The sequence below is a fragment of the Sminthopsis crassicaudata genome, chromosome 2 (genome assembly GCF_048593235.1).
Source record: "Sminthopsis crassicaudata isolate SCR6 chromosome 2, ASM4859323v1, whole genome shotgun sequence".
NCBI classification, from domain to species: domain Eukaryota; kingdom Metazoa; phylum Chordata; class Mammalia; order Dasyuromorphia; family Dasyuridae; genus Sminthopsis; species Sminthopsis crassicaudata.
The window spans coordinates 46496139-46517224 of record NC_133618.1 but is presented as its reverse complement, the minus strand read 5'-3'; the positions used below and the strand labels follow the sequence as shown (position 1 = coordinate 46517224).

At 40.5% G+C, this 21086-nt stretch overlaps 1 protein-coding gene across 1 annotated transcript; it reads right to left on the bottom strand.

Annotated features, from left to right (window-relative positions):
• Positions 1-1310: 1310 nt before the first annotated feature.
• On the bottom strand, positions 1311-19826 carry NQO1 (NAD(P)H quinone dehydrogenase 1). The gene is made up of 6 exons (XM_074286096.1): positions 19689-19826; positions 14594-14758; positions 14366-14496; positions 7454-7567; positions 5309-5410; positions 1311-3493 (listed from the first exon to the last, which is right to left on the bottom strand). Exons 1-6 carry the CDS (start codon positions 19693-19695, stop codon positions 3188-3190), a joined length of 825 nt encoding a protein of 274 aa, XP_074142197.1. The 5' UTR covers positions 19696-19826; the 3' UTR covers positions 1311-3187.
• Between the last annotated feature and the right edge of the window lie 1260 nt (positions 19827-21086).

Here is a 21086-nt window from a genome sequence, read left to right as displayed (position 1 = left end):
AGAGGCAAACTATAGCAAGACCTAACAAGGACACAGCAACCAGAATACAACCTTCACTGTGTTTATCACGTAATCTTGAAGGTCTAGGCCAGTGGTCCTCAAACTTTCTAGAGGGGGGCCAGTTCAGAGTCCCTCAGACTGTTGGAGGGCTGGACTATAGTAAAAACAAAACCTCACACTGTGTCTCCGCCCTCAGCCCATTTGCCATAACCCGGCCGCATAAACCTCCTCAGCAGGCTAGATCTGGCCCGTGGGCCGTAGTTTGAGAACCCCTGGTCTAGGCACTCATCCAAGGGTGCTGGCATGTCGCCCTAGGATCCAGGCCCAAAATTAGAGCTGCTGATTAAGCATAATGTAAATCCCTAATGACACATGTAATGACACTTTGCAGCTCCTCCTCCCTTTGTCCTATAATTACCATGAAATTCATGTTCCTTTTTTTTTTTCTCTTATAGCAAACTTCTAGTAAGTGATTAATGGAAGACATGGGCACAATGCGAGTGTTTAGGAGCTTACCATTTTCAATCTAAATAGGTAGTCATTCAATATTCCAAATGAGTGGGTGAATTGGTGCTTGGGCTGATCACTTGTCTGTTACTGGATGTATATGTTTGTGCAAAATAAGGGTCCACAAGTGTTTCAAAATAATGTAAGAATAATCGGGAACTAAGTACTTAAGTGCCCTCCCAAGTTCTGTATTATAATTGGAGTAAAGTCAGCCTCTTATAAGTAAATTTATTTGTGTAACTATTGAGCCTAAAAGTGGAAAGTCTCTACCTGCAAGAGTGTTATTCTCTATGCTTTCACGTATGAGTGAATCTTCAATAGCACCTGATCCTCCTAAAGGAATTGGGATCAGAATAGAAACATTTGAGAAAGTAACAAGATTAGACAATCCTATATGTCAAATGTTAGTGATTTTAAAGACTTAACTTTGAGATCCAGCCCCCAGGTACCTACCATTAAAGGGAAAGGAGACAGTTATGTGAGCAAAAGGGAAATATAAGAGGGGAAAAACCAAATTTAAAAAAAACAAAAAAAAAACAACTTGAGATACTTTAGTTTAAAATCTAGAGTAAAAGAAGATGAAATTATGGAGAATATATTAAAATAAATGGAATTAAAATGATAATAATAAAATAAAATAATGATAAAGATCTTTAAGTATTGTGAAACAAAGGAAATTAGACAGAGGATCCTGTGAATTTCTATGCAAGAATGGAACTGCAGTAGAATGGTCCCACATAGTTGTATTATGATTTTAAAGGAAAGTTCGGATTTGCTCCTATAAATGACGCTCTCAAGCTCAGTTAAAAAGTGAAAGTAAAAAGTTTTAATCAAATAAGACAAGGTACAGACAATTTAGATTTACACAACAAAAACAAATAGAAATAAGAACAATTAACAACATGACAATTATAGCAGATAGAGGACGAGAATACACCACCAATTCAAGGGAACCTCAAATGGCTGGGAGCCCCGTTTCAGCCTCAACTTGAATTGTGTAAAGATTTTCCTGGGCGAAGCTTCCTCCCCGAGGGTGAAGCTCTACTACGGCTTACAACCAGGGCTTTTTATATGTTTTCAGACAAAGAAGGCTCCCGCCCAAAACTTATCTATATATTCATGTTGACTCACTCCGAACCCTAGAAGTGTTTCCTTATCAATTGCATATGCACAGGGAGGAAGCCACCCAGCCCTAAGCATAAGCATGTCCAAGAATGGCTAGTTCCTGGTATCTATTGTCAAGGACATACAGAGTTTATGGAACGGTCAAGTTCCTATAACTTAGAAGCTCAGGCCTGTTAGATTTGAGTGAGCTTATAATTCTAATATGAAATCTTAATTTCTTATTCAATGGTTTAAGAGGGGGAAAGAATCTTGAAAGACAAAATAAAACAGAATAAATAGAAAAATTTAGGGCCTTCACAGTCAAAATAATTAGGAAAATGTAAAAATCTGAACCCATTATGGTGAGTTTTTCCAAAGAAGCAAAAGAGAGAGCAATTGATTAAGAATGAAAATATATTTGAGTGAAGGATAATTTAGAAAAAATGACCTAAGAAAAACAATAACATTAAATTTATACATGATCATCATACAAGCTAAATAACATTGACCTTAAATATAAATGTGTAAAAAGAACTGAGGGATCATAAACCTCTGAAAAGAGTATGACAAATACCATAATGCAAGAAAGATTACAAGAATTCTATGCAGAATTTCTCAATATAGAAAAGAAAGCACCAATAAACAAACCCACAGAATCACTTCCCAGAAAACAAATAAACAAACAAACCAATTCTGTATGTACGTGGCATTTAAATTAAGCAATCCATTTCTGAGGGCAAATAACAAATTCTACAAACAACCAAAAGACCTCCCGACCTACAGAAAATGAAATTTAAATACTCTTATCAATTAAAAACCACAGAAGGGAATGGAATATTATATTCTGAAAAACAAAGGAGCCAAAGCTACAAATCAAAATGACATTCTGTAAACCTGAATCTAATTATCAATGAAAAAAGGATGGATGTCGAATAAAACAGAAACATTTGAAGGGGGAGGAAGGGAGTCTGAAAACGCTGAATTACAAATACAGTAAAACTTAAAAGTCACAGCTCCTGTTAAATAGAAGGTTAGAATCTATTCTCATGTTTATATAAATCAGGTAAATACCTCGGAGGTTTTGAAACACAAATGGTTTGATGATAGGATTTTAGACACCAGTATACAAGTCTGCCTGGTCTTGCTTTTTCTGGGTACCATTCATTTGCTGCAGGCTAGCTCCTTTTTAAATTAAGAAAAAAAACTCACGTGAATAAACTTTTTTTAATTTTAAAATACATTTACAAAGTTCTGCTCTGTATAAATTCCAGCTCTCATTCTGCAACAATAAAAAGTTTGCTTAATCTCACCTTATAGGTAAACTCCAAGTATTGAAAATAATTAGGAACTACATTAGGGCCAGTCAACCTAATATGGAAAAGAAAGCACCATGGGCCAGTCTTAGCTCCCACTAAAGCGAAGAACTCAAATACAAAGAGTAACTAGTGCCACCTATTCGTCTTCATTCGATCCCCAAAATATAGGAGGGGAGAGCCCTGAAGAGCCAGGTCAAGAAGACTAAAAATTAAAAAGTTCATTAGATAAATTCCTAAGAGAAAACGAGTTTTGTGGTGTCCTATTTCTTGGCCTTGATCTGGTTGTCAGTTGGGATGCTTTTGCCAAAGTGGTGGCCAACGGAAAGCCCAACTTTCTTGTTTTCTTGTTCTTCCTGCACTTCTTTTTTTAGCAAGAATCCCGCCTGAAAGTTCAGATCAAAGTAGCTGCTCGGAGCAAAGGACAGCGGCTTCTCTTCCCAGATGGTTGCCAGGCGCTTCTTCCATTTTTCCAGAATCTGAAGCCGTTCGTCTGCTGGAGTGTGCCCAATGCTGTAGACGAGCTGAGGCTCCAAGACTTGGAAACCACAGAAGTACAGAATGCCGCTCTAGAATACAGAAGACATGGAGGTGAGTCAGAGAATGCAGGGAAAGCACGCAGCTTTCCAGAATGTATGTAACTGAGCTGCTCTGCAAAACGACCCAGGAAACCCGGCTACTTAGAGCCTGGCTTCCACTGGCGGGCACCGACTGACCGACCCGATGATTCAGTGCCCCAGACACAAGGTGATGGGTTGCAGAGCGGACGCCAAGCTTCCCTGGGAAGGAATTTCCTTACTGCAAGTTCCCTAGACTAGTGAAATGTGGGGTCAGCCCAGGAGAAGGGAATCTAAAGAGACAGAGAGGAGAGAGAGACAGAGAGACAGGGAGAAACACAGAGGCAGAGACACAGAGAGAGACAAATGAGGAAAGCCACAAATAGAGACAGAGAGACAGGCAGACAGATACAGAGACTGAGAGATAGAGAGACAGAAGGAAATAGAGAAGCAGAGACACAGAAAGAGACAGAGACAGGGAGAAAGAGAGACACACTGAGACAGAGAGATAGATGTAGAGACTGAGAGAAAAAAAGAGACAAAGAAAGATAAAGGCAGAAAGAAATAGAGAAGTAGAGACACACAGAGAGACATGACAGAAAAGCAGAGACACAGAAAGAGATAAATGGGGCTCAGACACACAGAGAGATAGAGAGACACAGACAGAGTTGCCCTGTTCACCCTTGAGCCCATGAGAGTTGAAAGACTCGGCCAGTTACACAGCATGTGCCATCACTGCTAGACCCTGAGCAAAAAGAGATCAAAGAAATAGAAAAAGGGCCTCTAGGAGCCAGATACTTATAGTAACTGTTTTCGTGGTCCAGGCCAACTGAGAGATTTCTCTGAGATCCCTCTCTGGACACTCAACCAGCCAAATGACTAGAGAAGCTACAAAAGCTGGGGGATATTGTACGTCAGAAGAGAGCCGGAAGCTCCCAACCCCGGCATCCCCAGGGGCATTTCATGGTAGTTGCCCTAAATAACAACCATATTTGGTCTGAGAGGGCCACGAGGCTGACACTTCTATTAAGAAAAATGGGGCTTGCTTCGGTCTTGGTTATGCAGGGAGGCAGAGACATTGGCGCGGACAGCAGAATCTGCTAAGAAGGTTGCGGGTGGTACAGAGGAACTGAGCAAGAAGGATTTCCACTGGTCAAAAGCGCTTCTGGAAATGAGAACTGCCCCACTTCTGACTTTGGGTCTGGGGGCAGGCGTCTGGACCTGTAACTTCATCTTCAGAGGGACCTTCTAGAATGGAAAAGCCATCCCCGAGGAACCCCTGGCAACTCATGTCTAACTTCCCTTGTCTGGAGCCCTGACAAGCTAGCGTAAGCACTTATTGTTTTCAAAGTTACATCCTGCTTCAGGTACCTACACACATGGGGCAAAATGGCTTAATGTTCCTCAGCCTCCATTTCTTCATCTGCAAAATGGGGGTGATAATCTCAGCCATCTCATGGGGTTGTGGTGAGATGAGGCATGCAAAGTACTCTGCAGAGCTTAGAATGCTGGATGAATGGCAGCTCTCTTTGCATTCATCAGAGGTGGCTTTGGAAACCCATTTTTTTCAACTCCACAAGGTCAGCCCTGACCCTGCTTCTCCTCAGAAGGTTTCAGGGTCAGAGTCATCAGAGGGGTCTTTGTATAAGCAGATCAGGCAAGACACACAACTGGCATTGAAGGGGTTGCTGGTGAAGGAAGGAATGAGTGCACCATGCCGGGAGTTCTCTGCGATGTAGCTCCCGCCACATGTCGCTCTGCCTCTACACAACAGAGCTTCCAGGGAAGGTTCATTTATTAACCCAAAATACACTGAAAATAAGATACCTGGATGGGCCAGAGAAGCACGTTCATGTCCCCATGGACGCCGAGCAGTGAATACATGGAGCCAGCCCCTCCAGTGGTGAGGGAGAGCACGGCCTTCTTGTTCTGGGGAAGAAAAACTTCATTATTCTCCAGACCTCAGAGAGGCGATACTGATGATGACAGGAGATTAATGAGGTAGCTCCTGGGAAATGACTGCATCATCCTACCCTATGGGCTTAATGCTGGGGCACCTCCACCCTACTGAGTGAGGATGACTCTGCAGAAATAGTGACAGAGGAAATGGAAAACAGGTGGGATACGGATGGAGCGTCTGAACAGGTGGGAAGGTGACAATTGCGGGCAAGAATGTTGTTTGGCGAGTGAATGTGGGAGGAAAAGGGAGCCCTCGATCTGAAATTAACAGAGGCTGCTACCTCCAATGACGGTACTACAAAACGTGTAAGATCTAAAACAGTGCTCTCCAAAGTAGGGACTGTGGGTGACTTTCTAATTGGTTTCCCCTCTCCAATTAATATCCCCAAAGGTCTAAGTTACTCTCCTACTCAATCAACATCAGCAACTCCCTATAGACTGTAGAATCAAATGTTACTTCATTTTTATTTAATCCTTTAAACATGTCCTTGGCCATATAAAGTTTTATAATATCCATAATTTACACATTTAATAATGTAACATACATATTATATATATATAATTTACACATTTAATAATGTAAATTACTTATACAACATGTAATGTGAATATAATGATGAGCATAGAAATATATATAAATAAGTTCATATATGTATTATTTATACATGTCATATATCACAGACATATTTATACATGTCTGATACATCATATATCATGTGATATAAATAGATGCAACCCTATATTTTTAATGATAAAGTACTTTATAAAAAATTTTTTCCCTAAAGTTGCGGGGCAATTGTGTCTTTATGCTTGTTTCTCTAAGACTCCACAGGGTAAAAAGGAAACTGGGGACAAAAACATTTGAGATAATATCTACTACACTATAAGATTCATAGGGTCGGGGCTACATCTTGTCTAAACTCTATGTCTCCAACGTTATTCGCACATTCAAACATTTAGTAGGTGTCTTTTCAATAAATGTTGAATGGATGTATTTATCCTCTTAAATGTTTGTTAAGTGCATAAATGAGTCAACCAACAAAAACATTTATTAAATGCTGACTGTATACAAGGAACTATGCTAAGAACTGGAGATGGAAAGGCACAAATGCAATAGCCATTGCTTTTGTAGAGCTTCAATTGTGCTAAGGGATTCAATGTATACATATATAGGAAAATATAGAATAAATAAAAATTCAGCATAGGGGAGTTAAGGCAGGGAGACCAATCAGGAGTAGTTCAGACTAGAGGAGATAAGGAGCTGATACAAGATGGTGACTGGATGAATTAAAAAAAGAATGATTTAGCAACAATAAGGAACTGGGGAGGACTCTGAGGTCCCAGCAGTCAAGTATTTACAATTTTAATTTGGTAAGTGCCTCCTGGAGGAGAGGAGCTTTCTCTGGTTTGCCCCTGCCCAGAGGCTGGCCATCCATGAACAGAGGCTGTGGCTGAAGTGTGCTGAGGGCCTGGCTAGCCCAGCTCTCCGCCTACCTGTAGGTCTACCAAAGCCCACTAAGTGCTTAACTAATTACTGTTTATTGGATTGAACTGAAATATGTGCCCAGGGTACACCATGTTGCTGACCAGGATAAAGGTCTCAATTAAGTGACTCAGACTCTAGAATCTGGTCTTGAGGACCCATTTTGGTCATTGAGGAAAAGAAACCACATCATCATTTTGTAATGGCCTCTGACCAGTTCCCAACAAACCATTTCTGTAATAGGAATCTTGGACCAAGAGATACTTAAAATTGATGACAAAGGAGAATACAGATTTTCTTCTCTTACACTGTTTGCAACCCGAAGGATAAATATCACATTACCTGAAAATGGCTACATGTGCAGAAATATCCCTTCACCTCCTGGTTTTTCACTCCCCCTGCTTAATTTCCAGCTCTTTCTAAATATCCTCCCAAAGTTACGGGAGTTGATTCTGATCCCTGATGAGTTTTAAAACCAGAATACCTCGGAAATCCAAACTACTACAAGAAAGCCAGCCCCAGCCACCTACCTTAAAGGGTCCCTGGTCATACATGGTTGCATATGAATATGCAAATTCTCCAATGAAAACTCTTTCAAACCAACCCTTTAGGATAGCAGGCAGCCCAAACCACTGCATTGGAAACTGAAAGACAAAATGGAAGAAGAAAGTGGTTAGTAGGTTTTGGGTGGTGTTTTGGATTTTTTTTTCTTTTTCTTTTTGGCTAAGTAATAATAATTACTGCAGAGGATTTTAGAGACCATTTACACCATTTGAGTCATGGTTTAGTAAACGTCAGAAACAGGATTTGAGTGTAGATTTTTTTTTTTTTTTATTCTGGGAAAAAGCAGCTGGGAGGCTCCACTGACTGCAATTAAAGGGTCTCAGGTCAAATTCAGTCTCTGATCTAAGGGAATCACCTCATCTGTCTGAGACTCGGGTTCTATCTCTGTAACATAAAGGTTCAGAATGGATGTTCTCTGAGATTCCTTTCATGTTCAGAACTATGGCTCCGGGCCTGGCACTATCCAAGAAAGGAGTCAAACCTGGAACCCATACCACTCCCCAGTGCCAGATTAAAATGTAATCGGGAGGGGCAGCTAGGTGGCGCTATAAAGGATACAGCACTCTCCCTGGAGTCAGGAGGACCTGGGTTCCAAACAGACCTCAGATACTTAGCCCTTATTAGCTGAGTGACCTGGGGCAAGTAAATTAACCACAATTCCTCATTGGGAAAAAAAAAATTGAAAGTAATTGGGAAATATTTAACAAAAATAAAATAAAAATATAGTATAGCATAGAAGATGTGAATTTGAGATTTCTCTAAGATAATATGCTAGGATCTATTTCTATATGGGCTTGACATCTCTCTGTTCTACATTTATGCTGTATTAGGGATGTTGCTGGGATGGGGGATTTCCCAATTTATTCAGAGTAACTTGCCCTCTCTGGCCTCCTAGAGCCCTTTCTTTTTTGACTGGAATAAACCATTTTTTTTAACTAGCAGAAAGAAAAAAAGCAAACTGTTGGTCACATTATCATTCCCCTTATTGTCCAGGAATTGAAATGAGTCAGTGTGAATGACTATGCCCAAGGTTTGCTAAAGTGTCCCAAATGATGGCGAACTGAGGTAGAAATGGTTAAGGTAGAATGTACTTTCATATATTATGCGCCAGTTAAATATATTCCCAGGCTTAGGGCTACAGGAATAAATAGGATGATTGGAAGGCACCTCCTCCTCATAAACCACAGGCTCTCACCGACTCCCAAAAAGGAATGCTCACAAAGTAAGCCACTCAATTGGCTTGGGGCTGGCTCCGGTATTTCTTCATGAAAGAAAATCTTTGTAGCAGACTGTTTGGCTTCTAATCCTTGTTGAACTATGACAAAATTGGAGTAAAGAACAAAATACTGTAGCCAGTCCACAGCCAATCGTGGCTGACTCTGTGGCTCCATTTGGGGCTTTCCATCTCCTTCTCCAGCCCATTTTATAGTTGAGGAAACTGAGGAAGACAGGGAGAAGTGACTTGCCCAGGGTCACACAATCAGTGTCTGAGGAAGCATTTGAACACAGATCGCTTTGATTCTGGGACTATAGTGCATTTTCTATGCATTACAGCACCACCTAGCTGCCCTGGAGTAAAGAATAAATGTCCTCATTTGTCCTACATGAACGTAAGAATGGACTAGGACAAATATGATAAATACAGAGAAGCACAGGAAGACTTAACATGAACTGAAGAAGAATGAAATGAGCAGGGCCAAGAGAACAACATACCCAATGACTACGACGGGGCAAATGGAAGGAACAATCCCACCACAAAACATCTCAAAATGAATGTTGCAAAATTGCAGAGAACATTTGGGCTGAAGAAAATGCATGAAAAGACATCTTTCCTAACTCTTTTGCAGAAAAAGAGGTTTCCAAACACAGAACATTGCATAAATTGTCTATATTTTTAAGTCTTCATCAGTTTTGTTGGATTCCCTCCCCTTTTTTTCTTTTTCTTTTCTCCTTTTAAAAAAAAATACAAAGGATGTTCTCTGAGAAGGAAAGAAAGTACACTATAGGGAGAAATTTAGGTAATGTAAAAACAAAAGATATCAGTAAAAGTTTATTTCTTTTTAAAAAAAATAGATAATGGGAAAAGTACTTGAACTTTAGGAAACATCTCTCCACTTTTGGACTTGATCAAATAATGTATGCCCACCAAAGGGATGGCTCGGGCAGCTTGGGGTCAGGAATGACTTTTGTTAGGGGTAGGGAGTCTGATACTGAAAATTCATAATCTCTAGATGTCATTAGTGTTTTTTTTTAACTGAGTTCAAGTCAGTTGAATTCAGTATTAATATTATTAGTAACATATCTAAAGATCAACCAGGCTTTAGCAAGATGCCTCAGATTAAATCCAATGTGAAACATTTTTAAAAATAGCTAATATCTAGCATTTACATCATGCTTTAAAGTTTACAAAATGCTTTACAAATATTATCTCACTTTATCCTGGCAGGTAGGTGCAATTATGTCCCATTTTATAGATGAGGAAACTGAGGCAAACTTGTTCATGGCCACAAGCTAATAATAATGAAAGATAATGAATAAATGAATAGCTTATAATAAGTCTCCAGGTCTAGGACTTTATCCATCCTTCAAAATCTTTTACCACAATAAAAGTGCTTAACATCATGCCATGTCATTAAGAAACAACCAATCTATGTATAGTAGGGGGAAAAATACAAACCCAAACACCTTTTTTCTTAGAAAAATAGGTTTCCTGTAAGCCTAATGATTTCTGAGCTCTCTGATAGTTGAATCGAAGGTTGCTTATAAAAATTACTTAATATATTCAGACTTGCAACATGCAATTCCAAACTTTTAGAATAAACTTTTGGTTCCCTGGGAGAATTTTTCAAGTAGTCACCAGGCACTACTGTAGACAATAACTGAAATCTAGACATAAATAGGAGGAAAAGGGTTAGTTAACTGTTAGGCAGCATCACCACAACATTAGGAAATGATGGGAAATCTGGAGGGCAAAATCACATAGTTGTTCATCCTTCATTCTAGAAAAGAACTGATGATGTCAGGGAGTTGATGTCATGGACATACAAGTGAAGTGGATTTAAGTGAAGGAGGACTGTATAAAGCCACCAGCCTCTTTCTCTTCTGGGTCCAATGGTCAGATATAGATCAAGATGACTAAAGATGGCCCTGGAAGCAGTGGGAAACCTTGGCCTTTTTAAACTAAGGTCTTCCCCAGGTCTCAATTTGTCTGAAGCAACATCCGTTCAGTGATTTAAGGCTAGGGAAGAAATGAAGCTAAAGACGGACTAGTTTGACCACTCAAAAAAAAAAAAAAAATCAAACCGGGAAGGGACAGCCTTCAGGGTTTTTGGCTAGAACAGAAACACTTGCTATTTGCATTCACTCTGAGCCATGAAAACCCAAATAATACTTAAGAGAGGCTTGGGATGGGACTGGATTATTGGCTAATCAGTGAGAGTCAGAATGATTTTCTGTTTAAAAGCAGAATCAGGTAGCTCCATTTTTATGAAGGCCTGATTTTTCAGAGCTCTATTTCAAGAAATCACAAATGAAAACCACATGAGACAAAAGAATTAATTGTCCCAGATTAAAATCAAAACAAAACAAACAAACAATGACAGAAAAATAGAATAGCAGAGAAAGCCTCTGGGCAGTCCAAAATGTCTTGTGGGAGATGTTGGCCTAAAAGCTACCATGGCAACCTTGGCAACGCTGAACAAAGTGGATTAATCAAATGAAGAAGGGTGGACTGCCAGCTCAGTATGAGTCAGCAATGTGAAGTGGCAGCCAGAAAAGCCAGTGAGATGTTGGACTACTGGAATAAAGAAACCCTCACAGAATCTGTTTCTTCCTTGAAGATGCATCTCAAACACCATCTTCTCCTTGTAGCCTTTCCTTGCTGGTGCCCTCCCTCCTAAAGGAAATGATATTTGACTATTTTGTCTACATGTGTATTTGTTTATTTTATATTTATTCTGAATAAGTTCTATGTATTTGATGTTTCTCTCCTTGGAATATAAGCACATTGTGAGCAGGAATTATTTAATTCTTTGTACTTGCATCTCCAGAGACAAGCACAGTACCTAGCACATACTAGGACACTTAATACTCTGAGCTGATGAGAGCCAATCTGGAGTACTATGTTCAATTATGATTCCCACAGTTTAGAAGGGACATTATTAAGATGGAAAGTTGTGGTACTAGAATAACCAGGATGCTGAAGGATATTATTAAATATATATATATATATATATATATATATATATATATATATATATATATATATATGGATAGTCTGAAGGAATTTGTAATATATAAACTGAAGAAGGGTTAACTGTCTTTGACTGTTCAAAGTGTAATCACATGGAAAGGCAATCTAACCTTGTTCTATTTTTGCCCCAAGGCCTCAAACCCATCAGTGAAAAAGATCTACCTGAAATATATGAAGCCTTCCCCTGTGGGAATGGATGGATGAGAACAATATGTTCTGAGATATATGAAGATGGCTTAGAACCACAGACAGGCCATTACAGTCATTTTGACTTTTGTCCTAAGATTGGACTTTAATGCCTCAATTCTGTTTCACTTAAATCCAATTCATGTGCAAGTCAAGACATCATCTCATGATGTCACTGGTATTATTTTGAAAACAAAGAACAAACAACAGTAACAATTTAGTCCCAAGGCTAATGTGAACGAATGGAACTTCCAAAGAAATAAATTGAAACTTTAGATCAGGAAAAATTTCCCAATCATTTAGACCCATTTCCAAGTCAAACAGGCTCTTTCAATGGAGGTTTTTCAGGCAGGATGCCCATTTTAGATCTGAGTTATTCTGAGTGCCCACCACCCAGATCTCTTCCAACCCTGACTTCTGTGATTCTGTGGATATATGGTAGTAAGCTTCAGAGCAAGGCAAAGAATGAAAAGGCAATGGTCTTCTGCAGTCTACTGTATGGTATCTGGAAATGCCTCAGAGAGCATTAATCTTCCAGAAAAGATCAAATAATATATTTGAAGAAGTGCTTAGCACAGTGTCTAACACATAGTAGGTGCTTAATAAGTACTTATTCCCTTCCCCCTTCCAAAGAAGTTTTGCCAATGTCTTCTTTGGTCTATTTTCAGTCTCAAAAAGCAAAACTAGACCAATAACATGGAGTCATTGAGTATAGTCTTGTTGGCCCAAATGACAGATTTACTGGCTGGGTCAAAATTAGGATATTCTCCCAGCTCTAGCAGGAAGCAAGACTTCAGGGAGAAGTATTATGAAGACCTATTGAATGAGAAAACAACCTGGTGGAGTCAGGAAGGCTCATTTTCCTGAGTTCAAATCTGGCCTCAGACATTTACTAGCTGTGGGATCCTGTTTGTCTCAGTTTATATACACAAAGACACACATCTATATAATGTATATGTTGTATGTTTATATTTTTTGGCCATGATCAATGTGGGAATTTATTTAGCATGATTATATGTATTTATAACAAGGGTTTTTGGTTTTCTTGCTTTCTCAATGTGGGAAGGATTTCAGAATGAAGGCATATCTTTGAAAATAGAATAAAATGAAAAAAATAAAAAGCATATCTTTGAAAATAAAATATCCACTCTATCGCAGTAGATAGAGCACCAGCCTTGAAGTCAGGAGGACCTGAGTTCAAATTTGGCCTCAGACACTTAACGCTTCCTGGCTGTGTGACCCTGGGCAAGTCACTTAACCCCAATTGCCTCAGCAAATATATATATATATATATATATACACACACACATATATATATATATATATATATACACATGTTGCCAACAAGAAGACTATACAATGATCAATTCTGATAGACGTGGCTCTCTTCAACAATGAGATGATTTAAACCAGTTCCAGTTGTTCAGTGATGAAGAGAGCCATCTATATCCAGAGAAAGGACTGTGGGAACTGACTGTGTATCACAACAGAGCATTTCCACTCTTTCTGTTATTGTTTGTTTTCCTTCTCAATTTTTTTTCTTTCTAGATCTGATTTTTCTTGTGCAGCAAGATAACTGTATAAACATGTATACATATATGGGATTTAACATATTTAACATGTATTGGACTACCTGCCATCTGGGAGAGGAAGTGGAGGGAAGGAGGGGACAAGTTGGAACAGAAGGTTTTGCAAGGGTCAATGTTGAAAAATTACCCATGCATATGTTCTGTAAATAAAAAGCTATAATAATAATAAAAAAATAGGTTGCCAGCAGGTTATTAATCTGCTTCAGTGAATGGAATTTTCATGCCAAAAGTTCCCTGTTCATACCAAAAATAAATAAATAATAGAAGATAAGCTCAAAGTCAAGCCCTCCTTTATCCACTAAACTACCCTATCTCAGGGCAGCTAGATGGTGCAGTCAGCCTCAGACACTTAGTAGCTGTGTGAACCCAGTCATGTCACTTAACCCTGGTGCCTCAATATCCTCATCGATAAAATGAACTAGAAAAGACAATGGCAAACCACTTGAGTATCTTTGCCAAGAAAACCCCAAATGGGGTCATGAAGAGTTAGACACAGTTGAAATGACTGAACAACACATATACTACCTCAACTACGTACTTCCTAGGGTTTTTGTGAGCATCCAATGAAGATGGGACATGTTACTGCAACCTTCAAAGGATTATACAAATATCAGTAGTTATGGTTACATGATCACATTTAACTTAAAATCACTTCTATATCTACACCCTCATTCTCCCCTCACAAAGGTCCTCTGAGGTAGATGAGGTAAGTGGTACTGGTCCCATTTTATAGAAGAAGAGCCTAAAGAAAGATGGAATGGGGCTTGTTGAAGATCATACAGATAAGGAAAAACAAGCTTGATATTAATGGGAGATGCCAGTCATACCACTCCCCCTCCCCAAGTCCTTACCTGAAATATCACAAGATCTGCATCTTTCACCTTCTTCTGTTCAGCAACAATATCTGAGCTCAGCCGCCCCTCCTTATAAGCCTGAACAGATTCCACTGGATACTTAAAGTTGTCAGGGTCCTTTAGATCACCTGAAGAAGGAAGGAAGAGAGGAGTGAGAAATAGGTGCCATCCTGGAGATAGTCCTGGGTCCAGAGAACCCGGCCCAAGGAGAAGGAGATCAAGTACCTGTGATGTCCTTCCTGGAGATCAGTGGGTTAAAATTCAAGGCATACAGGTCTGACACTGTCACGTGCCAGCCTTGCTTCTTTAGAGCCTCCTCAGCAGCTTCTTTCATGGCATAGTTGAAGGATGTCTTCTCCGAGTGAGCCAGAACTATCAGTGCTTTCCTGGCTGTAAGAGACATTACAGGAAACATTAAGAATGAGTGACAAGGCTATATGTTGTCACCTTGTTTATTTAACTTATATGTAGGGTACAGCATAGAAATGCCAGGCTAGATGAATCAAAAGCTAGAGTTCAGGCTGCTGGAGAAATATCAACAATCTCGGATGGGCAGATAATATCACACTAATGGTACAAAGTGAAGAAGAAATAAGAAGCTTGTTGAGATGAGAGTCTAAGAGGAGAGTGTAAAAGCTGGCTTGAAACTTAACATCCAAAAAACTATGATGCTGGCAACTGGTCCCATCAATTCCTGGCAAATAGAGGGAAAAGAAATGGAAGCAGTGTCAGGTTTTATGTTCTTGGGTTCCAAGATCACTGCGGATGGCGATCATAACCATGAAATTAAAAGACATTTGGTCTTTAGAAGGAAAGTTATGGCAAATCTAGACAGTGTACTAAAAAGCAGAGACATCACCTTGCTGACAGAAGTTTGTATACTCAAAGTTGTCATTTTTCCAATAACAATTTATGACTGTGAAAACTAAGCACTGCAGAATCGATGCCTTCAAATTATGATACAGAAGATGATTCTCAGAGTCTCTTGGACAGGAAGGAGATCAAGTCAGTCAATATTTAGAGAAATTAATTCAGCTTATTCACTGGGACGTCAAATACTGAAGAAGATGAAATACTTTAGCCACATAATGAGAAGATGGGAAAAGATCATTGGAAAAGATCCTAATGTTAGGAAAGATCAAAAGCAAAAAGAGAAAGGGATGGCAGAGGTTGGGATGGTTACATCATGGAAACACTGAACTTGAACAGACTTTAAGCGACAGAGGAGCAGAGAAGGGTTTTCTGAGTTCAGGAAGAGCTGAACACAACTGAGTGACTGAACAATGGCAACACAATATGAAAAATCTTGAAAATTTTCAGATAATCTGCTCGGGTTACAGGGTCATAGATTTAAAGTTGGGAGAAACGTTAGAAACCAGACTTTATCTCATTTTACAGATGAGGAAATGAGACCCACTAAGAAGTGATGGGCTCTGGGTCATACAGCTAATCAGTCAGTAGCTGGGGCAGCATTTGAACTCAAATCTCAAAGGCTCCAAGTTCAGCATTCCCTCCACTGAATTTTAAAAGCATTTAAGTTTAGAGGATTTTTAAACTCCTTTAAAAAACAAACAAACAAACAAACAAACAAACAAAAAACAGGGGGATAAAAGAAGGAAGGGCAGGACTTAGAAAAGGGAAATTGTCTGACTGCCAAAATGATCTGCGACTCCCTCTCCAGCTCACCTTCTTTAATCTTGCAATTATAGAGGAAATGCAGGCATGTTATGCCTAGTAGCTATTTTCATATTAGTCATGTTTAGAGTTTCTTGTACAGTTTAATTTGCAATGGGATAAAGAGTTATTGTTCTTTATTCCACTGGCTTATTAAAATAAATTAATTTTTTATTTAATTATTTTATTAAAATAAATTTTATTTAATTAAATAATTTTAATTTTAATAAAAAATAATTTTAATTTTAATTTAAAAATTTATTTAATTATTTTATTAAAATAAAATAATAAAATTCTTTAATAACAAATCTTCCAAAATATACTCTATATTGCAAAAGGAAAATAAAATAGTATTTCCCCTCCTCATTGACTAAATTAGAAACAGGTAGACCCATTATTGGCCAGAAAGAAAAAGAAGAGACAAGTCACTGTTCAAATTATTCAATCATTTCATTTGCACTTAAATCTTGTTTCTGTCTTTCTCTGATTCTGTTTCTCTGTCTCTGTGTGTGCATATGCATGTGTGTGTGTGTGTGCGTGCGCGCGCACGTACGCGTGTGTGTCTAAGTAAAGTAATATCCAGAAATAATGAACATTAATAGTTGTTGGGGAGGGGAGAATCAGAAAAAATTTCTTGTTGAAACAAGTACTAGAATGAACCTCTGAAAGAAGCTGGGGATTCTAGTACAGTAGGTAAGGAAGGAACACATTCAAGAAACGCAGGGTCATTTTATCTATTTTTAAACTTTGGGTCTCAGTGCCCTGTGGGGTCAGGTTACTGAATGTGAGAGATCATAAAATTAAAATTTATTATCACTTATATGCTTGATTTGTATACCTATTTTATATACCTGTCTACCTGGGGTCACATAAAAATTTCTAGGACAAAAAGAGAGTTTAGCAAGCCCTGTTTTAAGAGTCTCCAGCCAGTCAATATGCATTTATTAAATTCCTATTGTATACTAAGCACTAGAGATACCAAAAAACAGTCCCTGGTCTCACATTCTAATGGGAGAAATATGTAAACTCCAATGAACAAACAAGATACATACATACTGGGTAAAAGGGAAGCAATTAATAGAAGGAAGATATTAACAATTAGACTGATAGGAAAAAGTTTTAGCTGGGACTTGAAGGAAGCAGGAACAGAGATGAGAAGGGACAGCATTTCATGCATGGGAGACAGCCAAGGAAAATGACCAGAGTAGGGAGATGGAGTCTTGTTCAAGGAAAGATAGAGTTCAGTATCCCTAGATCATAGACAGTGTCCAGGAGAAAGGGGTAAGAAGACTGGCAGTTAGGAGGTTGTGAAGGGAACATGATTTTATATTTGATTTGGAGGAGACAGGGAGCCACTGGAGTTTACTAAACGGGAGTGGTAGGTGACATGATAGATCTGTGCTTTGGGAAGAACACCTGAGTGAAGCACAGACTGGATGGGGAAAGACTTGAGGCAAGGAGACCAATCGGCAGATTACTGCAATTGTTTCCCAGAGATGTTACAAAGTAAAATCGACAAGGCTTGGCAATGGCATGGAAAGTGAGGGAGAGTGTGGGAAGTTGAGGATGGCACCTAGGCTTCAAGCCTTCATGATTGGGAGAAGGATGGTGGCCTGGACAGTAAGAGGGAAGTTACAGAGAAGGGAGAACTGGAGCAGTGGTCAACAGGAAGACAATGAATTCAGTTTGGGGCTTGTTGAGTTTAAGATGTCTACAGGATCCCCAAACCAGGAAATTGCCACAACCCCAGAGCAGCAGCAGGAAGAAGATGAGGAAGGGGCAACTGATCAACAAAGTTAGCAGAGCAACCATCCACAAAAACATTTGGTACTGGTCAAGAAATGAGCAATATCTAAAACAACCGGTAAAATGTCTGAACAAATGGTGACGTGAATATTATGCCAAATTGTGCAGAAAAAGAAACGTGAGGAGCATGAGAAGACAGATGTGAGTTAAACAGAACCAGAAGAATGAGGCAAATAATGACTACTAGTAATGAAGATGACCAAAAAACAAACAAAAACAAAAACAAAAAAACATCGATAAAAAGGAAGCCAAACTGAAAAAATTCAATAAACAATCTTGTCTCTACAGGTCAGAGGATGGTGTCACAAATGCCTTGGAGATAGAATGTCTCATACATTAATCACTAATCTTAGTCATATTAGTCATCGATCACTTTTCTTTATTATGAGGATTAAGGGGTCCAGGATCACACAATAGATCAAAAGCAGAATCTGAACCCAGATCTTTTTACTACATAAATTTTTAAAGCTTTCGCCCAAACAAAATAAACATAGGTAGAATAAAAAACTGTGAGTGGAAGGAGGAAGATTTTCCATCAAATATTTTAGATAAAAGTTTGATATTCTAGAAACATAGGGAACTGAAAAAAATATTTAGGGCAATGATTCAAACCAGTTCCACTTGTGCAGTGATGAAAGGAACCACTGGAACAGAGTGTGGAACACAACATAGCATTCTCACTCTTGTTATTTGCTTGCTTTTTTTTCCCTCAGTTTTTCTTTTTCTTCCTTCTTGATCTGATTTTTCTTGCACAACCAGATAACTGTATAAATATGTATACACATATTGGATCTAACATGTATTTCAACATATTTAACATGTATTGGACCACCTGCCAGACAGGGGAGTGGGTGGGGGGAAAAAGAGGAAAATTTGCAACAAAAGGTTATGTAAGGGAATAACCTTTGCATATTGTTGGAAAAATTACCCATGCACATGCTCTGCAAATAAAAAGCTTTAATTAAAAAAAAAATTAGGGTATTCTCCAGTTATTCCCTAGGAGGAAGGACACAGTTTTCAAAAGAAGAAATGCAAGATATCAATATTCTTATCTTTAATCCCTCCAAATAATTTCTAATTTAAAAAAACAAAACAAAACTCTGAGGGGGTTGAATTCAGGACTGCTAGGGCTTCCAGTTCTACAATTCTTGACTTTATATGAGAAGCAGAGAAGGGAGCTCTCCAAGTTCCTTCAGTCAGGGAAGACTAAATGAAGACTTAGGGCTGCTGTCCATTCCCTTCATCTTTTACGATGAAAAGTTAAATTGTATTCCGAAGGAGTTGTGATGGAGAGAGCCATCTGCACCCAGAGACCGGCGGAAGGAACTGAATGTGGAAACAAATGAATATTTTCACTTTTTGTGGTTGTTTGCTTGCTTTTTCTTTCTCATTGTTTTTTTCTTTTTGATCTGATTTTTCGTGTGCAGCGTGATCATTGTGGAAATATGTATAGAAGAATTGCACATGGTCGACACCTATGGGATTACTTGCGCTCTAAGGAAGAGGATGGGGGAAGGGAAGGAGAAATATTTGGATCCCCAGGTTTGGCAGCGGCGAATGCTGAAAACTGTGCATGTATTTTGAAAACAGCTTATTAAAACTGAAAGAAAAGTTACGGGGCGAGTGTGACAGACTTAACTCATGCGGGGCTTGGGGGGCGGGGGAGGGAAAGGGCCCGGTCTCCCTGGCGCGCCACTGCGGGGAAACTGGCCCCTTCCAGGGCTCGACCCACACAGGCGGACGGGGGAGCATCTGTCCAGCGGAGGACCGCGGAGAGACGGGAGGACCGCGGAGGGACGGGAGGACCGCGGAGGGACGGGAGGACGGGGGAGTCACTCACCAGCCATCGGTCCTGCAGGGCGGGGCGAGGACAGCGTCTAGAGACCCTCCGATTGGCCAAAGGGGCAGGGGCCAAGAGTCCCGGGCTGGGCGGAGAGGCGCGGATGCACTTCGCTGTTGGGAGCTGGAAGCGGAGGCAGGCCCTTTATAGTGGCTCCCGGGGCCCGCCCGCGGAGAGTGCAGCCGGACGCGGGGAGGGGCCCGCGGCGGCCCAGCGAATTCGCGAGTCCTTCGTGGGCGGGGTGACTGAGAGACAGAGGGGGGAAGGAGAGGGGAGGAAAAAAGAAAGGAAGGGGGAAAAGGATGGAGGAGGGAAAAGAGAAGGGGGAGGAGAAGGGGAAAGGGACAGAGAGGAGAGAGAAAGGGGAAAAGAGAAGGGGAAAGGGACAGAGAGAGGGGAAAAGAGAAGGGGGAGGAGAAGGGGAAAGGGACAGAGAGAGGGGAAAAGAGAAGGGGGAGGAGAAGGGGAAAGGGACAGAGAGAGGGGAAAAGAGAAGGGGGAGGAGAAGGGGAAAGGGACAGAGAGAGGGGAAAAGAGAAGGGGGAGGAGAAGGGGAAAGGGACAGAGAGAGGGGAAAAGAGAAGGGGGAGGAGAAGGGGAAAGGGACAGAGAGAGGGGAAAAGAGAAGGGGGAGGAGAAGGGGAAAGGGACAGAGAGAGGGGAAAAGAGAAGGGGGAGGAGAAGGGGAAGGGACAGAGAGAGGGGAAAAGAAAGAGGAGGAGAAGGGGAAGGGACAGAGAGAGGGGAAAAGAGAAGGGGGAGGAGAGAGGGAGGGAAAAGGAACAGAGGAGAGAGAAAGGGGAAAGGGACAGAGAGAGGGGAAAAGAGAAGGGGGAGGAGAAGGGGAAAGGGACAGAGAGAGGGGAAAAGAGAAGGGGGAGGAGAAGGGGAAAGGTACAGAGAGAGGGGAAAAGAGAAGGGGGAGGAGAAGGGGAAAGGGACAGAGAGAGGAAAAAGAGAAGGGGGAGGAGAGAGGGAGGGAAAAGGAACAGAGGAGAGAAAAAGGGGAAAGGGACAGAGAGAGGGGAAAAGAGAAGGGGGAGGAGAAGGGGAAAGGGACAGAGAGAGGGGAAAAGAGAAGGGGAAAGGGACAGAGAGAGGGGAAAAGAGAAGGGGGAGGAGAAGGGGAAAGGGACAGAGAGAGGAAAAAGAGAAGGGGGAGGAGAGAGGGAGGGAAAAGGAACAGAGGAGAGAAAAAGGGGAAAGGGACAGAGAGAGGGGAAAAGAGAAGGGGGAGGAGAAGGGGAAAGGGACAGAGAGAGGGGAAAAGAGAAGGGGGAGGAGAAGGGGAAAGGAACAGAGAGAGGGGAAAAGAGAAGGGGGAGGAGAAGGGGAAAGGAACAGAGAGAGGGGAAAAGAGAAGGGGAAAGGGACAGAGAGAGGAAAAAGAGAAGGGGG

Coding starts and splice junctions, on each gene's coding strand:
- NQO1 (XM_074286096.1), bottom strand. Junction 14,497..14,593: donor CTCCAGGAAGGACATCACAG/GTACTTGATCTC, acceptor TTCCTTCTTCAG/GTGATCTAAAGGACCCTGAC. Junction 5,411..7,453: donor ATGACCAGGGACCCTTTAAG/GTAGGTGGCTGG, acceptor TTTCTTCCCCAG/AACAAGAAGGCCGTGCTCTC.